General features: G+C 36.0%; 1 protein-coding gene across 1 annotated transcript in view; it reads right to left on the reverse strand.

Annotated features, from left to right (window-relative positions):
* Positions 1–21319, reverse strand: part of LOC125657764 (U5 small nuclear ribonucleoprotein 200 kDa helicase-like) — a 59214-nt gene that overhangs the window by 1372 nt on the left and 36523 nt on the right. Inside the window, exons 30-44 of the mRNA XM_056149023.1 lie at positions 18272–18370; positions 17938–18066; positions 16574–16765; positions 14378–14632; positions 14025–14227; positions 13498–13571; positions 13255–13331; positions 10402–10549; positions 9604–9680; positions 9363–9450; positions 8930–9051; positions 6918–7061; positions 6548–6724; positions 1804–1964; positions 1122–1203 (exon numbers count right to left, since the gene is read on the reverse strand). Of these exons, the coding sequence (XP_056004998.1) occupies positions 1122–1203; positions 1804–1964; positions 6548–6724; positions 6918–7061; positions 8930–9051; positions 9363–9450; positions 9604–9680; positions 10402–10549; positions 13255–13331; positions 13498–13571; positions 14025–14227; positions 14378–14632; positions 16574–16765; positions 17938–18066; positions 18272–18370 (2028 nt within the window). The remainder of the gene's footprint in view (positions 1–1121; positions 1204–1803; positions 1965–6547; positions 6725–6917; positions 7062–8929; positions 9052–9362; positions 9451–9603; positions 9681–10401; positions 10550–13254; positions 13332–13497; positions 13572–14024; positions 14228–14377; positions 14633–16573; positions 16766–17937; positions 18067–18271; positions 18371–21319) is intronic.

The raw sequence follows: 21319 nt of genomic DNA on the forward strand, positions 1-21319 counted from the left end.
TTTTATTTTTACATCTCATCGGGGATCTTTCCCTCTTATTAAGACTGTGACAGCTTATTTAAAGGTGGAATGCCACAAATTTTTATCTATGTTTGAGTAACAAGTCTCTGGTCAGATAATATTTTCTTTCATTTAAACACACAGGTCCCCAGTCAGATAATAATTTCTTTTATTTAAACAATTAACATACATTAGTCTCCTGTCAGAAAATAATTTCTTTTACTTAAACACACAAGTCTCCTGTCTGAAAATAACTTAGTTTATCTATAAAACACACAAGTCTCTAGTGAGATAATATTTTCTTTTATTTAAACACAAAAGTCTCTAGTGAGAAAATAATTTCTTTTATTTAAACACACAAGTCTCATGTCTGAAAATAATTTATTTTATTTAAACACACAAGTCTCCTGTCTGAAAATAATTTATTTTATTTAAACACACAAGTCTTCATAACATTTCACTGTGAATGATAGAGTGCACATTTTCATTCTTTCAAATGTTTTAGGGATTGGCAGTGGCCCAGTCAACTGATATTAGCAACCTGATATCTAGATCAAACTCTGTCCATTGCTGTGAACTAGAGGAAGATGATTATCTAGATAAAACTCTGTCTACTGCTGTGAACTAGAGGAAGATGATTATCTAGATAAAACTCTGTCTACTGCTGTGAACTAGAGGAAGATGATTATCTAGATAAAACTATGTCTACTGCTGTGAACTAGATGTAGGTGATATCAACATAAAGCTGTAGATCTGATTAATTTTAAAGTATTTAAGGACCCTCTATATATTATCAGAATAATTTTTTAGACAACCAAAATAATGCACCCACCTTTGCGTGTTTAAAACAAAGAAAATATTTCAGTATTACACTAGAATTTCATTCAAACCTGAATATTTTTCTAGCAGGGAAAAAACTAGTTTTTTTTTTAAATAATACAGTTTTTATATAATTGTTTATGATGCCAAGGACTGTTAAGTTTTGCATTGAATTTCTTAATCAAATCATTGTGAATGCATATTTAAAGATCAATAAAAATTAAAATATGCATTCTTTTCCCTTCTATTTCTTCCTTTTTCTCTCCCCCCCCTCTCATTTTTTCTCTCTCCCCATTCCTTACCTGAGGGAAGAAAGGAGCCACTACTTGTCCCACTAATTCATCTTCTCTTTCTAGAGACACCAGCACATTGACAGAGGAACCACTGAAATAAAAAAAAAAATTCAGATTTAGAATTAACATATTATAATTATATTCATAACAGCAAGCATTAATACAATGGGATGTGAAATACTTATAGAATCAATGTGAATGGAAGGCTTAAAGTTTAAAAGAAATCAGAAAGTCATTAAGAGTGTTAATGAAATTCAACAAAAATTGGCATTTTTAAAATTAACAAATGTAACAAAAATACGTTAAAATCATAAGGTGAAATCCATTAAATACGAGTAAAGATAGTTTGGATTGGTCAATTTACAGGTAAATGCAGGCGTAAATATTTGAATCAATCAATTTACAGGTATAATTAGTTGGAATCAGTCAATTGACAGATGAAAACAGGTATAATTAGTTTGAATCAGTCAATTTACAGGTAAATGCAGGTGTAATTAGTTTGAATCAGTCAATTTGCAGGTAAGTACAGGTATAATTATTTTGAATCAGTCAATTTACTGCTAAATACAAGTATAATGTACATCTAGTCAAAATGTCAATTCAAGGTTGACCAAAAGTCATTCTGATGGAATTGATGAGTTGACCATTAACCCAACCCCCCAACCCCCATCACACAGAGCCTTTCCTTTACCTGTGAATGGTTTCTTTTTCCTGGACCTCAAATGACATCTCAATGTTGGGGTACTTGTTACAGAACCTCGCCACATCGGCCATTTGTTCCTCAGTAAGCTGAAGAAGTTCATTTCTCTCATCATCCTCCATCTCCATTACGTCAAAAATGCTCTCAATTTTCTACAAAAATTCACACTCTTTTGAAACAGTCAGATCAGTACACACAACTCAATAATCAAAACTCTTTAGTTCACCTGAACCGACAGCTAGAGAGGGGTGGGTATAATTGGGATTAAATGTTTTATGTGATAAAATGCAGTAGCTCAAGGTTAGCAATGTGGCCCATGGGCCTTTCCCCCTCACTCATTTCTTAGTTTTCTTGGTCATAACCGAGAGCTATACATCAGTCAAATTCATATCAGCAATAAAATTATTTCAATCTAGTTTTAATCTCATTTTCTGATTTTGAACATTTTTTTTTCCAGCTTGTCAGTATTTGAACTTTTCACGAGTTTATTCCACACAAGTCAACAAAGCAACAAAACAACCCTCCCCCCTGTCTGCTGTAGGTGGACCTGATCAATTGAAGCAGATGTCTGCTGTAAGTGATCTATTGAAGCAGTTGTCTGCTGTAAGTGGACCTGATCTATTGAAGCAGTTGTCTACAGTAAGTGATCTATTGAAGCAGTTGTCTGCTGTAAGTGGACCTGATCTATTGAAGCAGTTGTCTACAGTAAGTGATCTATTGAAGCAGTTGTCTGCTGTAAGTGGACCTGATCTATTGAAGCAGTTGTCTGCTGTAAGTGATCTATTGAAGCAGTTGTCTGCTGTAAGTGAACCTGATCTATTGAAGCAGTTGTCTGCTGTAAGTGGACCTGATCTATTGAAGCAGTTGTCTGCTGTAAGTGATCTATTGAAGCAGTTGTCTGCTGTAAGTGAACCTGATCTATTGAAGCAGTTGTCTGCTGTAAGTGATCTACTGAAGCAGTTGTCTGCTGTAAGTAGACCTGATCTATTGAAGCAGTTGTCTGCTGTAAGTGAACCTGATCTATTGAAGCAGTTGTCTGCTGTAAGTGGACCTGATCTATTGAAGCAGTTGTCTGCTGTAAGTGAACCTGATCTATTGAAGCAGTTGTCTGCTGTAAGTGGACCTGATCTATTGAAGCAGTTGTCTGCTGTAAGTGATCTATTGAAGCAGTTGTCTGCTGTAAGTGATCTATTGAAGCAGTTGTCTGCTGTAAGTGATCTATTGAAGCAGTTGTCTGCTGTAAGTGGACCTGATCTATTGAAGCAGTTGTCTGCTGTAAGTGGACCTGATCTATTGAAGCAGTTGTCTGCTGTAAGTGATCTATTGAAGCAGTTGTCTGCTGTAAGTGATCTATTGAAGCAGTTGTCTGCTGTAAGTGATCTATTGAAGCAGTTGTCTGCTGTAAGTGAACCTGATCTATTGAAGCAGTTGTCTGCTGTAAGTGAACCTGATCTATTGAAGCAGTTGTTTGCTGTAAGTGAACCTGATCTATTGAAGCAGTTGTCTGCTGTAAGTGGACCTGATCTATTGAAGCAGTTGTCTGCTGTAAGTGATCTATTGAAGCAGTTGTCTACAGTAAGTGGACCTGATCTATTGAAGCAGTTGTCTACAGTAAGTGAACCTGATCTATTGAAGCAGTTGTCGGTGTTACAGGAGAAGGAATATAAAGATGCTTCTCCAGCAGTACTGAAGCTCTCACATAAATTGATTGGTTGTGAATTTAATGATCTTGTGAAAATCGATGAAAATTATTTAGAACACGCGATACAGATTTCCTGGACTTGAACTGGAATACTCCTGTGATAGAGAGAATGAAGAGGACCACTTCTCTACCAGTTCTGATGTCATCACTTTGCATCAGGCAAATAAAAACATTAGTCAACTGAAGGATTCTGCATTAAATTCTGGAAATTGTGAAATTCTAAACTTGCTCTCCAAACCTGATGATCTTGAGTCAACATTATGCAAAAGTTCTTGCAAGAAATCAAAAGTGAAAAATGGAGTTTTTTGTTTGTGTCAGATCCAAATGAATATTTTATATGCAAACTGAACATTTCACTTTTACGATTCTAATATAAACAGAATTATTTATGACTATGTACATTCTTAATGACATACCACTTTTATATATTTTTTTAAATATTGATTTTTCTCCTTTATATCAATTTCTAAACTAAAACTTGCATAATAATATCATTAAAACTAGAAAACTGGCAAATCAGAAAGGGCCCTGCAATGAATATAACCATCAGGAGCTAACCTCAATTAAAAAAAATCCTAGTCCCATAACTCTGTATAGACAAAGCCAATAAATCTGAAAATCAAAAGAGATCTTCGGCTGCATAATCCAAGTATCATGCATGAAATCTACGAAAATTTTCTTCGGGAAATTTAAATCATTGAGAGCCATAGAAAGTGCTGACGGACTGATGATGGATGTACAGACGGACAGAGAGCGACCACAATAGGGTGCCCACCATATGATGAAGCACTAATAACTGTTATAAATAAGATTGTACAAAATTAATAAATGGTATATTTAATTCTAGTACATGTATCAATTTTCTTCAAAGCAAGGGTTTGATTTAAGTTTATTGGGTAACCTGGAATTCTATCAAGAGGCTCCATGACATAATATAATTGATTGATTGATTTCATTGACAACCAAATAGTTGATATATTCAGAATATACTAATCAAGATTAAAACAGACAAATACCTGAAAACATGCATTAAACATTAAACATAGATTTATACGGGCAATGGTGTTTTCAAAGGAATTTTATCATTAATAATTTGGTTATTATTATATATTAACATTAATATTAATATACATATTATATACAGTGGAACCTCGTTAATCCGGACACTTTGGTTCCCAGCAAAATCGTCCGGATAAATGAAGCGTCCGGATAATTGAATCGCATATTTTCTATCTTTACATAAGTAACCAATATATGCCTACTTTATTGATGCATAGCAAATTAAACACATTCTATCATTGGATTTGACCATTTGCATTAGTAAATAAATTATTATGATGTTAACATTTACATGTATTTCAAAGGACTAAAATTTAATGTACGTGTTCAGTGTATTTGTTTGTGCTTACATTGTACATATATATGAGCCCTACAAATAAATATACAAAACTGTTTACCGTATGCACTAAAACAAATAATGAAGCACTTTATGTAACTATAAGTAAATGAATCATTAGTAACTAACATAATAATTTACATTTCAAACATTTCATCACATTTTTACTTCTTAACGAGCCCAGTAATTTCCATCTGTTACAATTGACGGCGGTCTGTTAAAACAATCTTCATCGTCTAATGTTGATATAAAAATTTTGTGATTATCATGTCAGTTGACAACATTCTTTAACCAAAATTCAATCTGCCAGAGTTTATATTTCTTATTCTATAATTATCCAAGACAATATCGGGAGAACAAAAATCATTTAAGTTCATAATATCAAGACCTACTACTGCTTTGATCTAGCCACGCGCACCTATTATTTTCATGATGCGATAATAACGGAACAAAACTCGGGTGAAACTAACATTACAGGTACATACAAAATTTAATTGTCCTTTTCCTTAAAATGATAATTTTCTCACTTCTACCCAGAGTTTAAAAATTCGAAAGCAATAAAGCTCTACAACATCGTAACAAGAATCAATCGTACACAGGTACATTCTACATGTGTGACATTCTAAACGTTAAAAACTTACTACATATACTTGTTCATGAACATACATGTATATTTCACGCCAATCAACAGTATAAAATCCAGAATCTAGAACTATATTCTACACTCTTTAGATTTGCATAAGCCGATAATCAATTTACGAATCAGTACAATTAATATGTGTAGCAGTTAAAAAATTATCATTACGGCATGATGTTTAATTTATTAATGCTATTAGGCTATTGATCAAAACTATAAAATAATATGCTACAGATTTAATTACAAGATCCAACATTACACACAATAAAGATCTTATGTGCGAAAATTAGCAGTACAATGTCTCGATCGGACGTGCTATCTAACTGACATATCATCACACACCACCTAATACTATAGGAGGTGTTGACAGGGTACAGGTAGTCGCTTCAATTAGACAGTTTGGCTTGTTTTCTTTATAATTGACGCCTTGCTAAAATTGTCCGACACAGACCTTCCCTAAACAAAATTACCGTCCGGATTAACGGTACAATTTTCAATGCATAATAACGTTTTGTAGTAAAAAGTGACTGTCCGGATCCGGAACGCGAATTTCCGGATTAATGATGCAAAATAATGTATAAAAATCCGTTCCCTAGAAAAATCGTCCGAAAGGTGAAGCGTCCGGATTAATGGCGTCCGGATTACCGAGGCTCCACTGTATATATATATATGTGTGTGTGTGTAAGGTAACTTGAGGGGTACCAGAAGAACCAAATACTACAGGGGCAAATAATAGGAGACAGGAGAACCAAATACTGGGGGAGAGGCAGATAATAGGAAAGAGACCAGATACCATGAAGGGAATCAGATACCCAGTGGGGAACCAGGTAACAGAAGGGGACCAGACACCAGCAGATAGGCCAGATACCAGGAAAGGGATCACATTCCAAGAAAAGGATCAAATACCAAGATGGGGACCAGATATAAAAATGATGGGGACTTTTCCCCAACATCTTTTGTGGAGGTAACATGTAAGAAAACTGTTTATTAAAAATCTTACCTTTTCCTGACACTTTTTGATGAGGTCCTGAGTAAAGTGGGGGAGCTGTTTAAGATACGAGTCCTTGCCCCACATGGCCTGGGTCACCATCTGAGCTAGCTCCATGGCTGCCAGGGCGGGGCTAAGCCAACCATTGCTACTCAGTACGTCCACACAAGCTTGGATCAGACGGATGGCCTAATGAAACAAAACATCGCAAATATTAAGACTCAAGCAAAAGATTTAATCTTCAGAAATCATTTATACAACACAAATACAAGTCTGTTAAATCTTTTTAAAATATGAAATTTTGTTGAATTCCAACTATCAAACTGTAATCCTCCATGTACATTTTTCACCACCTGCACACAAACTGCCAGCTCTATCTTACCTTGCTGAGGACTTCCTCTGTATCCGACTGGAGTTCCGCTGACAGCTGCATGCGCGACAGATGCGCCTGTAACATGAGATTCGTCTTTACGTGCGGATCGTTGTATTTCTGGTTGGATAGCTTGTTTGGTAGGCGACTGGACAGCTAAATTTCATAAAACAAATCAGTATATATAACCAAATAAAGCTATTTACAAGTAAAACCATCAATTACAAATCTTTAGTACCAGAAAATAACACAAACACATGTATGTAGCGCATGTAGTGGAAGGTGATACTGAAAATTTTCATCCCGAGAAAACCATTGTCAACCAAGATGTTGCCACTGTTGGGAAAAGGTTTCTAGAGGTGAAAGTTTTTCAATGTTACTCTTAACAACATGCACTGTTTGTTTTATTACACATTTAATAGACGCATATAACAAAGCACAAAATTCAGCTTACTTAATTTTTATTTTAGCAGTCTTCACGAAAACTCAGTGGTCCGAAGACCGAGGCCAGTGGATTTTACAGTCGGGTCAGTGAAAATAATAAATCAAGAAGTCCGATGGGCTTGTAGACTTTTTGTAAGTCACATTAAATAAAATGTTGGATTTACATAATCTAAATGTCTTATTTGCATAAATTTACCATCAAAATAAAAATAAATCGACAAGTAAGTGCTTGGACATCGTGGTTTGTTTATTTTTTAAAGTAAAGAACAATAACTATACTTCAAATTATCAGGATGATAACCTGTACGTTAATCACGTGAATATTCAACGAACAACTTGTCGAAACAACAAAAACGGCCGCGCTCTGCATCACACCGCACACCGGTAATTGCTGCTTTATTGCATTGTCCAATTAAAATGAACTTCATCAATTGCAATTATCTCTGATTCTATGCAATTTCTATAGTTTATAGAATTAATCAATCGTTTACATTTAATGTTGGTAAATAAGACGACTTCCTAAGGTGCACTCGGGCTTTTTTCATGTTTGTGAAAAATACGCGAATTTGTAGTTTTGTTTGCGGGTGAAGAGTCAGCGAGAAAATATTGTATACGATGTTATTTTTCTGGTATTGACAGGAAGGATGTCTTAGGGTGGATATGAATATGAGTAATAATCATATCTGATAAAGGTTCAGTAAATTATTGTACAATTTGACAATATAATCCATAATGTATGTGATAAACATTTGCTTTGAAAATTTGGGGGGCCAGTAAATTTCACTGTGGGCCAGTAAATTCAGACTGTTCACTGGTCCTACTGGCCAGCAAGTTTTAAATGTTTTCGTGAAGACTGTTTTACCTTGATTTTCTTGTAAACAAGTAACAAGAAAATTTTTTAATAAAAATTAAGAAGTTCAGAATGTTGCTTTTCTACCATAGTTATATGGTGCATGTAGGTAACTGCCATGCTGCCGATTATCGTTTGTTTCTCGTAATCAATCAATTTCATTCAAAATGTTGCAGTTATGCATGGCAGACTGCATTTATTTTAAACGCGCAAAATTTTTTCTCCAAACTACAGTGAACCATACGTGCATCAATGACGTATGTGACATTTCTTTTTTACAACATCATCTGCAGTCAAGTAATGATTTCCGTTGCTAGATACAATCCCCCTGGAGGGTGTGGCTTTTACTCCAACAGTAGAATAATACAAATAATTCGGTTTCTATAAGATTTAAAGTATTAAGTTACCCACATTTACCCATATCATTTGGATTTTGGCTCTAACATGCAAACTTCATGCACCACTAAATGAAGACACAATATCCATGTACTGTAGACATGTTGCTTGAATAGCCGTTCTTATGACATGATTTTATACTGACCGATTTCAATATGGCTTCCTCGTGGTGCCTGATGGGTATCTTATGACATGATTTTATACTGACCAATTTCAATATGGCTTCTTCGTGGTGCCTGATGGGTATCTTATGACACGATTTTATACTGACCGATTTCAATATGGCTTCCTCGTGGTGCCTGATGGGTATCTTATGACACGATTTTATACTGACCGATTTCAATATGGCTTCCTCGTGATGCCTAATGGGTACATCCTCGTACTCGGCTGCGTTAGAGATGATCTCCAGCAGACCCTTTATCTTTGTCTTGTTGTTCAGGGACAGACTGAATGTTTCTGTGACAAAAAATAATACACTGATTTCTGGTCCTCCATGACATTCAGAAAGTCATGCAACGCTAATAGCCTACACTACATAATTTAATCACACGTAATCTGGTATATTCACACTTTTGATTTTCATTTTAACTAACACAATTATAATTGCCTAGAACTTACACTGATGGAAAACTGGCGATTTTAATTTTGGCAGAAATGTTTTCATTCACCAAGAGCCAACAACATTTCCCAGCATGTCAAACTGAACTGAGATCAAACATTCTATACCATCACAGTATACACATACATGTACAATATATATAACTTACCTATTGTGGTGTAGTTAATGTAGTAGTAGGCGGCAATCATGCCCAAGTTCAATGGTGTCATGTCCATTTCATCTTCAATACTGATACACTACAGAAAAGAAAAATTAAATCTCTTAATTGCTGCACCAATCTCACACAAGACTAGGGAAAATGGAGAAATAGAACTTAAAATTGTCAAAATCTAAAAGTAGGCCATCTTCAAGGGATGGAAGACTAGAGGAACAGACAGACAGGTAATTACCTTGGACTGTTCCAGATCAGACACCGTGTTTTCTACAACCTCAGACAGGTGGTCTGATAAATGTCTATGAGTGACACCTACAACAAAAACAGACTCCATCTCATCAGAAATTCAAAACACCACATTACAATTCTCAGGATTTCATCAACATCAGGATCAACAAACCATGTATTGCATATTTGAAGGTACAAGTTTTTAGACAATTTTTTAAATATTGTTTTTCTGTCGCATGTGTTTTAAATTGCCTTACTTTGATCTTAATATTATGCATTCTCTATGCTATGGACACTACACCTCTGTCAACAGCATCTTACAGAAATCTTTTAACAGTTTTTAATGTGCGTCATTATTGTTTGGAATCAAATATTTAGTCATATTATGAGATGCTTTTGGTGCAATTAAATTGATACTTACTGTAAATTGTTTAAAATTGTTGTTTTCTGAACCTATATTTGGAACTACTTTGTAATTATAATGTAGGACATGGTGGAAATTTGATGTAAACAATTATATTACATGGAATAGAAAGTAAAACAGGCTCTAAAAAATACGATAAGAGACAAACAGCTAACTGGTGAAAATGTACTTAAGAAAGTGTCAGTGGGCACTGAAAAAAACCTGTTGCCAGAACTTTTCAAGGGAGGAAAAAACCCCAGAGAATGATTGTTTATATCATGTGTTTGTCACACAATTCCAAGCATTGACAGAGGTGTACGTGAAGTTTGCATAATGTGCCATCTGGTGAGGGAATGAATATTATGGGGACTGATTATCTTTTCTTTTTTTATGATGACCAACCTTGCAGATTGTAATAGTTGGGGTTCTGTGTCATTCTCCTGTATAAGAAGGTCCATGTCAGATAGTCCACCGCATCCTGCTTATTTTCTATGGTCTTTGTCACCACCTCAGCATTAAAGTGGTCATGTAGACAGTGGTCCAAGTGACTCTGTACATGAATACAAACAATACGTAAAAACACAAAAAACAGAAACCAAACATAAAAGAGGATGGCAAGCGGTACATACAATACGCCTGTGAGAAGGTTGTATAGGGTGTTTTTATTATAAGATGTTTGTTTTGTGACATTGATTAGCAAACATGGCAAAAACCTACCTCATCAAGACAACAATATGATTGCTGAGAATCAAAATCACTGCAACATGCACATCTTCAAAGTTGTTTACAAAGGCCCTAACATTAAAACTGTGAGAGGAGTTAGAGGGACAAACCAAGCACTCACTTTATAATATTTCCTCAAAAAAGACCAAGTTTAACTATGTGAAATTTTTTCCAAAAAAAATTAAGAAAATCAAATCCTTGCCACATGCACATCTTCACTACACATGCAAACACTCTGTATAAAAAAAAAAAAAAAAAAGATCTTCACTTAACAAGAGGCCCATGGGCCACATCGCTCACCTGAGTCACTTTAACACATGGAAAATGAATTTCCCATTGTTATTCCATTAACTTTTCAGGAATCATGTCAGATTTTAAGAAACTTGATTCTGCACTATGTTGGGGAGGTTCAGGTACATTGAAATACTTCTGGCTCAGATGTTCTTAATCTGAACTATGTCATAAAGCTTCCATGTAAATTTCAACTTTTCTGGCACAGTCGTTCTTGAGAAGAAGATTTCCTATATTAAGACATATGAAATACAGTTTCCCCTATTGTGGACCCACCCCGACCCCCGGGAGCCATGATTTGAACAAACTTGAACCTGCACTATGTCATAAAGGTTCCATGTAAATTTCAACTTTTCTGGCACAGTGGTTTTTGAGAAAAAGATTTTTAAAGATTAATTATCTTACATTAACACATATGAAAAACGGTTTCCCCTATTGTGGACATACCTGACCCCCAGAGATCATGATTTGAACAAACTTGAAACTGCATTATGTCATAAAGGTTCCATGTATGTTTCAACTTTTTTGGCACAGTAGTTCTTGAGAAGAAGATTTTTAAAAATTTATCATATAATTACACATATGAAATACGGTTTCCCTTATTGTGGCAAAACCTGACACCCCGGGGGCCATGATTTCAACAAACTTGAATTTGAACTATGTCATAAAGCTTCAAACTTGAATCTGAACTATGTCAGGAAACTTCGATGTAAATTTGAACTCTTCTGGCTCAATGGTTTTTGAGAAGAATATTTTTCCTATATAATATAAATACATATAAAATGTGGTTTCCCCTAGTGTGGCCCCACCCGACCCCCAGGGGCCATGATATGAACAAACTTGAATCTGCATTATGTCAGGAAGCTTCCATGTAAAGTTGAACTCTTCTGGCTCAATGGTTCTTGAGAAGAAGATTTTAAAAGATTTTTCCTATATAAACACATATAAAATATGGTTTCCCCTATTGTGGCCCCACCCGACCCCTGGGGGCCATGATATGAACAAACTTGAATCTGCATTATGTCAGGAAGCTTCCATGTAAATTTGAACTCTTCTGGCTCAATGGTTCTTGAGAAGAAGATTTTAAAAGATTTTTCCTATATAAACACATAAAATATGATTTCACTTAGTGTGGCCCCACCCGACCCCTGGGGGCTATGATATGAACAAATCTGAATCTGCACTATGTCATAAAGCTTTCATGTAAATTTGAACTCTTCTGGCTCAATGGTTCTTGAGAAGAAGATTTTTAAAGATTTTTCCTATATACACACATATAAAATATGGTTTCCCCTAGTGTGGCCCCACCTGACCCCCGGGGGCCATGATATGAACAAACTTGAATCTGCATTATGTCAGGAAGCTTCCATGTAAATTTGAACTCTTCTGGCTCAATGGTTCTTGAGAAGAAGATTGTGGCGCCAACCGATCCCTGGGGGCCATGATATGAACAAACTTGAATCTCCATTATGTCAGCAAACTTCCACGTAAATTTTAACTATACTGGTACAGTGGCTCATGAGAAGAAGATTTTTAAATGACCCCACCCTATTTTTACACTTTTGTGATTATCTCCCCTTTGAAGAGAACCTGGCCCTTAATTTGAACAATTTTGAATTCCCTTCAACTAAGGATGATTTGCATTAAGTTTGAATGAAATTGGCTTACTGGTTCTGGAGAAGAAGATTTTAAAAAATTTTCAGTGTATTTTTACTGATTTGCTATTATCTCCCCTTGGATAGGGGGTTGGCCCTCATTTGAACAATTTTGAATCCCCTTCACCCAAGGATGATTTGTGCCAACATTGGTTAAAATTGGCCCAGTGGTTTTGGAGAAGAAGTTGAAAATGTAAATGTTTAACAGACAGACGGACAGACAGACAGACGACAGACAAAAAGCGATCAGAAAAGCTCACTTGAGCTTTCAGCTCAGGTGAGCTAAAAACTGTGGAAAGAAGTTTACACATCCCCAAAACTATAGTCACTCAACTCATCCACACAATGCAAATTCATACAGCCCCAAAACAGAAGTGTCTCCACTCATCCAAACATTGAACAGTGACAGTTTACACAGCCCAAAATCCAAAGTGTCTCTGTATATACAATGGATCAGGCAGATCTCTATATATACAACGGATCAGGCAGATCTCTGTATATACAACGGATCAGGCAGATGACTCGTTGATAAATGACCAGTGATAAAAGATGATGAAAAATGTTCACTACAAAATCAGAAGCTTACCTCTACAGGCAGAGGTTCATAGAGGAATTTCTTGAAGAATTCTTTCTTTGAGCTCTGGCACATAATTAACGCTTTCCCTGTAGATTACAGACATCAGTTATTTCACTGTGTATACTAAGTGTGATGACATCAGTATTTACTGTATATCAAATGTGATGACATCAGTTATTTCACTGTATAAATCAAATCTGAGGAAATTGTCACTTCAATGTCTGAAACCACCTGACAGGTATATTTACTGACCTTCCTGATCAATGAGGGGTCGGTTTGATCTCCCGACCATCTGTAGAACATCTGGGACAGGGTAATCCTCATATCTGTAAAAAGAAATTATTGTAAGGTACTTCTCTTCTCAGCGATACAAACTACAGGTGTTCTGATAGGACTAAAACCTCTTGTAGGTCCATTCAATCTACATGTAGTTCATATATTCAAAATGCATGTTTCCACACCACATTATATAAATCTAAAATCCATGCTTTATTAAGCAATGAATAAGAGGGAAATATGAAATCCAGACCTTGACCACTTAAAGATCATAATAGTCCTCCCTGTCAAGAATGAGCATATATTCTTATAACACTGCAAAGATGAAGCCCTAACAAGAATTATAATCTTCAACTAGAATTACAATTTCACACCTTTTCTCCAGTTGACCTTGAAATGGTTCAGATAATGTCATGACACACCACAACTGATCACATTGATATTTTTTTTTATTGTTTGGTATGAATGCTATGGGCTTTCTCCTTCAAAGGTCAGAAACTTACGAGTGAGTTTTTCCGTCGTAGTACTGCGTGTCCATGACGATGACCAGATAGGCGGACACACTCATCCCCCAGGAGAGGCTCCTAGAGGCCACCAACACCTGCACTGCACCACTAGAAAATAGATTCTCCACCGCCTTCCTCTCGATGTCCGTCAGACCTTCATGTAGGTACCCCACTCCATTGCTAAGCGTTTCCTTCAGGGTCTAAAAATCAAAAAGTACAGATTAAATTCAACGTCCTGAGCAATATTTCACAGCACTTATTGTACCATATTTACAAGTCTGACAAAAATCCGATGATAAATGAAGTTAAATCTTTTAATCAATTAATTTAAGAATTTTTCCTCAAGTCACCTTGTCAGAGATTTTCTCTAGGAAAGGCTGAATGTCTTCTTCCTTCACGTGAAGGAAACGACTCCTAGGGGTGTCCGTGTCCACCTGAATCTCTGCAGCGCTGAAGGTCAAAATGTCGATAGCAGTCAACCTCGTCTGTTTCCTTGATGGCACAAACACAATAACTGGTTTCCGTGGCGAGTGACGAAGGATGGCTTGATATGTAGGCTTTGCCATGGCGATTATTCGAGACAGATTGTGGCTGATGTTGAAACCCTGGAAGAAAATTGATGAACTCCATTATTAACATTTCTAAATCTTTTTGTGGTTTTAAAAACCTTCTTTAATCATTCTTGTACAGTGCAACCCCGTTATTACGTTTTCCATTTTGTCACGATAAAATAACGTAATACCGGGGGCAACGTAATAAACGTTCCCAGTTAAATCCGTTAAAAATATCATTTAGAAATTGTATATCGTCCGTTGGTACTCCGTGAAGGGGTATGTGAATATATCTTTACTGTTTCTTTGTTTAAAAGAATATGATACTTTCTTTTATTTACATCTTATCTTTAATGTCCGTAATTCTTCATGTTCTTATCCCTTTTCTTTATTTCGGTGTAGGATACATAAGGATGTTTTGATAAACGTTGCTTTTTCTGCATTTGTTTGGACCGCCATTTTGTTCAACTTTAAAACAATGCGTTCATGTAAATTTCTCTCAATAACTCGTTCCGGTTCGTATTCAACATTCGTATTAAAAAATAACAAAACATCGTTTTTATTAAGTTCTCTAATTACACAATACACAACACAATAAAAAAAAATCCCACCCAAAAAACAACAAAACTATAGACACAAAACGCACACGATACCCAACACTTGCACACTTCTCACCAACGATAAACATGCACGGAGAACAATTTAAGCGCAATCCACATAAAAAAATATAATGATGCACGAAGATTTCATTTATAACGCTAAATGATGGCACTAAAATCACGTGCGCATCAAGGGATTTTAAAATATTCACTGAGGTAAATGCCGTGCACGAATCGGCTGATAGATTGGTGTATGTATGGACAAGATTTACGAACACCCAAGCTGCATGTCCAAACAGCGAACAATTTTTTTTAATTGAACACCTTTAGTCACCTATGTCCAAGCAGTTACCCAGGCGGTTGTAACATTGCTACGATAAATCTTGTCTTTCTAGTTTGGTACCAAAGCTGTCCGTGAATAAAGTTTTAATAGCGAAGGTAATCACACTATGCTGAACACGCAGTTGGTTGAGAAATTATTTCTTTGATTATCAAAATATGAAAAATGAAGTAAATTTCTTAGAGTACAATTTCTAAATAAACATTATTTAATTGTTTATCACTGGCTTCTATACGGGGCATTCACCTGTATTGATGTCGCTAGATTTATCGAAGCGTGATCAGTCAAGTGTCTCTAATCCCCAAACAGACCAGAAAATTTACGTGGTGACTGCCTCAGGCAGTCAAGGTGTGAATGGCTTATTATTTTGAGAATCACTATTGAATAATTAGGGGTTTATTACGTTTTTGTCGGAATTTTTACAACGTAATACCGAGTCCCGGCATTTTAGGACAACGTAATAACGAGGTCTATTTTATATAGGTTTGTTAAGAAATGGTTTTGTGCTTTGAAATTCCAACGTAATATGCGGACTAATGTAATAAAGGGGGAACGTAATAACGGGGTTCCACTGTAGTATTCTTCAATCTGTAAAGTTAATAAGTTCTAAAACAAAAATCATGCACCGTACAATCCTTATCAATACACAGATTTCTCTGTATTCTGAAGGCATATAATATATCATCATGTCAAAATTCATTGAAATTTTTTACCTTTCAAATTTTAACGAAAACTAACACACTTCTACATGGAAGTACATGTTACATGAGAATATATATACATGTATTATTTAAGTGCATGCATTTCATATTGTCCTACCACATCTACTGTATATTTTTCAGCTTTTGACTGTGACATGATAAGCCCATTCTGAATCAATGAAAGTTTTCTGCTTTCAAGAAGCAAAAATAAAATCCAAAATTTTGTTTCCTTCAATCTCTCATTTACATGCCTATGTGCCATCACGCCAACAAAATCCCCCCCCCCCCCCCCCCCCATATTTCTGTTTCCTCCAATCTCCTATTTCCCATTTTTGAGCCACCCCGCCTTTCTCACCTGTATGTGAAGCTCCAGAGGGACTGGTCTGACGTTGGGATGGAAGTTGAAGAACCCTGTGGGAGTACAGCCCAGCCACTGGGAGACATCCTTAGCGTTGGAGATGGAAGAGCTGAGAGCCACGACACGTATCGTGTGTTCTAAGTGAGTGGACATATACCTCATCCTCGAGCATATTACCTCCAGCACCGGCTAAAAATACAATCACAATCACATTTGACACAGTTAAATGAGTAAATTTCTCATACAAACTCCAGCAGTAACTAAAAATGCAACCACAATCAAACGCAGTATTAAGTCTTCCCCGAAAGACATGTGTCGCCTGCTAGTTCATTCTATATGTAATATATCACGTATAATGTTGAAAAAGTAAATTATTGAAATGGTTTTTGTCACTAAACAGGAAGTTGATAAGCAACAGATTCGAAAATGTCTTACACAATACAGTTGGCCACAGTGATGCTCTGTGCCAAATATCAGGGAGTTGCCCCATGTGGTTTTTGAGAAAACTGTGACAGAAATTTTTTTGCTGTAAAAAATTCTAAGTCCCGGCAAACAGGAAGTTGATAAGCGACAGATTCGAAAATGTCTTACACAATACAGTTGGCCACACTGATGCTCTGTGCCAAATATCAGGGAGTTGCCCCATGTGGTTCTTGAGAAAACTGTGACAGAAATTTTTTGTGACGACGACGATGCCAGACGACGACGCAGGACGATGGATAGTGATCCCTATATGTCGCCACTGCGTAACGCAGGCGACACAATTAGTTATATGAGTAAATTTCTCATACCAACTCCAGCACTGGTTGAAAATACAGAGAAGGAACACAGCTATATTTTCTCTCTTTTTACATTTCTTAAGAATTCTTCACACAAACTGAAAAGCTAACAGCTGCACGCAAAGTGTCACAAATCATGACCTAATATGCACAGTGCTCAGGGCCTTAGCAGTGAGGATTATTTATTGTGTCTCAGCTGCAATGTGAGGCTTTGTTTTTTAAGGTCTCATGTGATCGACCCATAGCTCTCATTTCTAACTGCCGAGCGTTAGTAAAGGAGCAGTCACCACTTAGCTTTATGTCTCGGGTTTCCAATGCACAAGTGGGACTTGAACCCTCACACTACACAGCCACTCAATTAGCCACTGTTAAAAGTAAGCTTCTCTTCTAATCAGAATTTACTGCTAATTCACTCTCTAGTGGTTCGCACTTCAAAAATTAGTAAACCCTCCACAAGAAGAGACTAAAAGTGACAGAAAATTTTAGAATCATTCTTCATAAACTATTATTTAATGTTCCTAAAATATATTCATGAATTTGCATCACCAACATCTTGCACTGAAAATTCTATCAACTACTTACCCCAACCTCCTGACCGATCAGATGAAGCTCATCCACAACAAAGAGGTTGACACTCTGTACATTCTTCCTGACCTTCCATCGCCGTGACAACACGTCCCAGATCTCTGGAGTACTAATGATGATGTTTCCCTACAAAAGCCAAATTACTTCATACATGATATGTACTATAAATTCACAAAATTACTTATCAATATCACTTTTAATTTGTGCAAATCCTTTTTTGTAAAATCAAAATTCTCTAACTTATTTATCACTAATTTACACCAAGTTCTTCATATCAAAAATGCATGAATTGTGATGTTCACATTTCCTCCTGTTTGACATTTGACCTTACCTTTGCTAACAGTTTAAGGTCAGTCCCTGTTTCCCCGGTGAGAAGGACCACCTTTTTCCCCAGCTGTCCTCCAAACTTAGCTGTCCATTCCGTGTAAACCTGATGAAAGCAATGAAAAAATTTACATTCACATTTAAGTTTGAAGTGTTTCAGTAGAAGCATGGACTGACCACAGGATAGGTGTGATACATAGATAATACACTCAAACTTGTCATAAATTTCATCTTTATTCAGCTGTCATTTTATTTCCTTCCGATAAAATTTCCGATATATCGTAACTCTATATAGCAGTCACCTGCATGACGTGGTCAACGGTCACAAAATTTCACATCACACTGCTGTTTTACCCTGCCTTTAGTGGCCATTTTGACTTGTCATGACCCATGACTCACATCCGGGGGTCTTATTTAAAATGTACAATGAGATGGTTTCTGAATCCACTGTTATAATATAAACGATGTTGGTGTGGCATGGAGAGATCAAGCGAAAATAATTGGTTTAAATACCTTTATTTTGTATGATTGGGTACACAATTCAACTACTGAACACTCTACTGCTTTAGTTTTTAACAACAGCTCATAATATAAACTAAACCAAGGGTGTTCAAATGGAATGGTAGAAAATGTCTCGAGTCAAGTTTTGTGAAAGATTACAGAAAATAACAAGAGTACCGCAAACGGTACATAATACGCCCGTGAAATGCTTACATAGGGTGTTTTTCTTGTGCTATAATTTGTATAACTTTGCTTCAGGTATTATCAGCCATCATGAGGCTGTGACAAACTTTCATATCAACAAAGGGTCTTAACTTAAAAATTTAGATTTCTTCAAAATGGACCAAGTTCAACAACCTGTAATTTTTTTAAAAATGGAAGAAAATCAAAATCCTTCCCCAGATGCACATCTTCAATACCTATACAAACACTCCACAATATAAGATGGTCCTCACTTGAAAACTGTGGGAGGAGTTGGGCGGACAAATTATGTACCCTCCATAGAATATTAATTTTCAAATAGACTAGTTCAACAACCTGTAATTTTCTCAAAAATTGTAGAAAATCAAATTCCATCCCACATGCACATCTTCAATACCCATACAAACACTCCACAAAATAAGGTCCTCACTTGAAAACTGTGTGAGGAGTAGGGTAGACAAATTATGTACCCTCCATAGAACATTAATTTCCAAATAGACTAAGTTCAACAACCTGTAATTTTCTCAAAAATTGTAGAAAATCAAAATCCATCCCACATGCACATCTTCAATACCCATACAAACACTCCACAAAATAAGAGGGCTCTCACTTGAAAACTGTAGAAGGAGTAGGGTGGACAAATTATGTACCCTCCATATAATAATTATTTCCAAATAAAGGGGCAAAACTCCTGGAAAAAAGGTCGAAATGGATCAAAATTGCAGTATGGTCTAGAGTGACCCACAAAGAAGCTACACAGCAAGTTTCAGCATGATATGTGAAAGGGAAATGAAATTATAAAGAGAAAACTTGTACGGATGGACGGACAGACATCGCTGTACCATAATACGTCCTGTCTAAAGACGGGCGTATAAAAAATTAAAACTTCAAAATTTTCATGCAATTTTGCCTTCCTATCCATAAATTGAAACGTTCAAATTTCAATTTTATTCAAAGACAAGTACATGAATTGAAGCATTCAATAATTATCATGCCTTTACATGTACAGAATACAGTCAAACCTGTATTAAGAGACCGTCCAAAGGAGAATGGAAAAAAGGTCACATATGACAGGTGGTCTCTTAATACAGGTTCCCTATTTTCCGCAGTTAATGGATAAAATTTCGCAAATAATTTGTACAATGGAGAAAATGACTACATGTATTTGGAATTTATCATTAAGAATATCAAGTACGATTTTAATAGTTGTAAAATAAAATTATTAATACACTGTAGATAAAAATCTAGAATACAATGTATTGTATCATAATTTATTATTCATCAAAAATTACATTTAATCTATTTAAGAATGATAAACTTTGCATGCATTTCATATTACACATTTGCACGAGATTTATAACTTATTTATAAACTGCATGTAAATTTTCTAAAACTTAAACACTTTGTTGTAAAGGGTATTTATGTATAGCCTACTTGTACCATGTAACTAAAAAATGCAATGCTTGTGGTAAGAAAGCAAATGGTGAAGTGAATGCGTCTCCTTTTGTACAATAGGCCTACATGCTGGAAATATGTTAGGGCTATTCCAGAAATAAATACATTGGGGGGTCGGGAGGCACCTTTAGTATATACCAAGCACCCATAAAAAAAAAATAAAAAATTACCCCATGACCCATCAAATTAATAAACTCATTTTACAATGACCCATCTAATTAAAAAAAAACTAACCAGACCCACCACAAAAATATTTTTAAAAATGAAAACGGTACAAATCTCGCGAGGTTTTCGGGACAAACATTCTAGTCAATGACGCGGTAATGCCTGTGCGACATTGTATCACAGTAGTTCTGAAGAAACGATGTCACATCAACAATCAAAGGCATCTATGGCGGGAATGTTGGAAAGATTGGGAGTCCAAACGATGCTATTATCATGAAATGGGTATGGATATGTTTTTCCACGAATCGTTCGTCTTCTAATGGAGCCCGTGCCCGGAGGACTCTATATCACCATCACACCGACTGATAAATATAACACATCGGTACCCTCGTATAAATCAACTAAGGTTTGCCAATTTTTATTAGAAAACGGAATACCTATTGGTTTCAAAATATTCCCAAAATCGATGCACTGTAAACTGTAATAATCTACAGAACAGAGTTCGCCGACATCACATCCAAAGGGACCCTACTAAACGCGCCTCTAGTTTGAAGAGTGCCGTAATGGAAAGTTATGCGCTGCAAAGAGCGACAACTCGAATAGTTCTATGTTACTTCTGATTTCCGATTTCGAAAGCACGTTTTCAATTTTCCCTCCGACGTTTTGTAACCAACACGACAAGAGCGACAATAAAATTATTCTGAAAACTCAACACCCACGTGGCACAAAATAA

The sequence above is a fragment of the Ostrea edulis genome, chromosome 9 (genome assembly GCF_947568905.1).
Source record: "Ostrea edulis chromosome 9, xbOstEdul1.1, whole genome shotgun sequence".
In the NCBI taxonomy this organism is placed as follows: domain Eukaryota; kingdom Metazoa; phylum Mollusca; class Bivalvia; order Ostreida; family Ostreidae; genus Ostrea; species Ostrea edulis.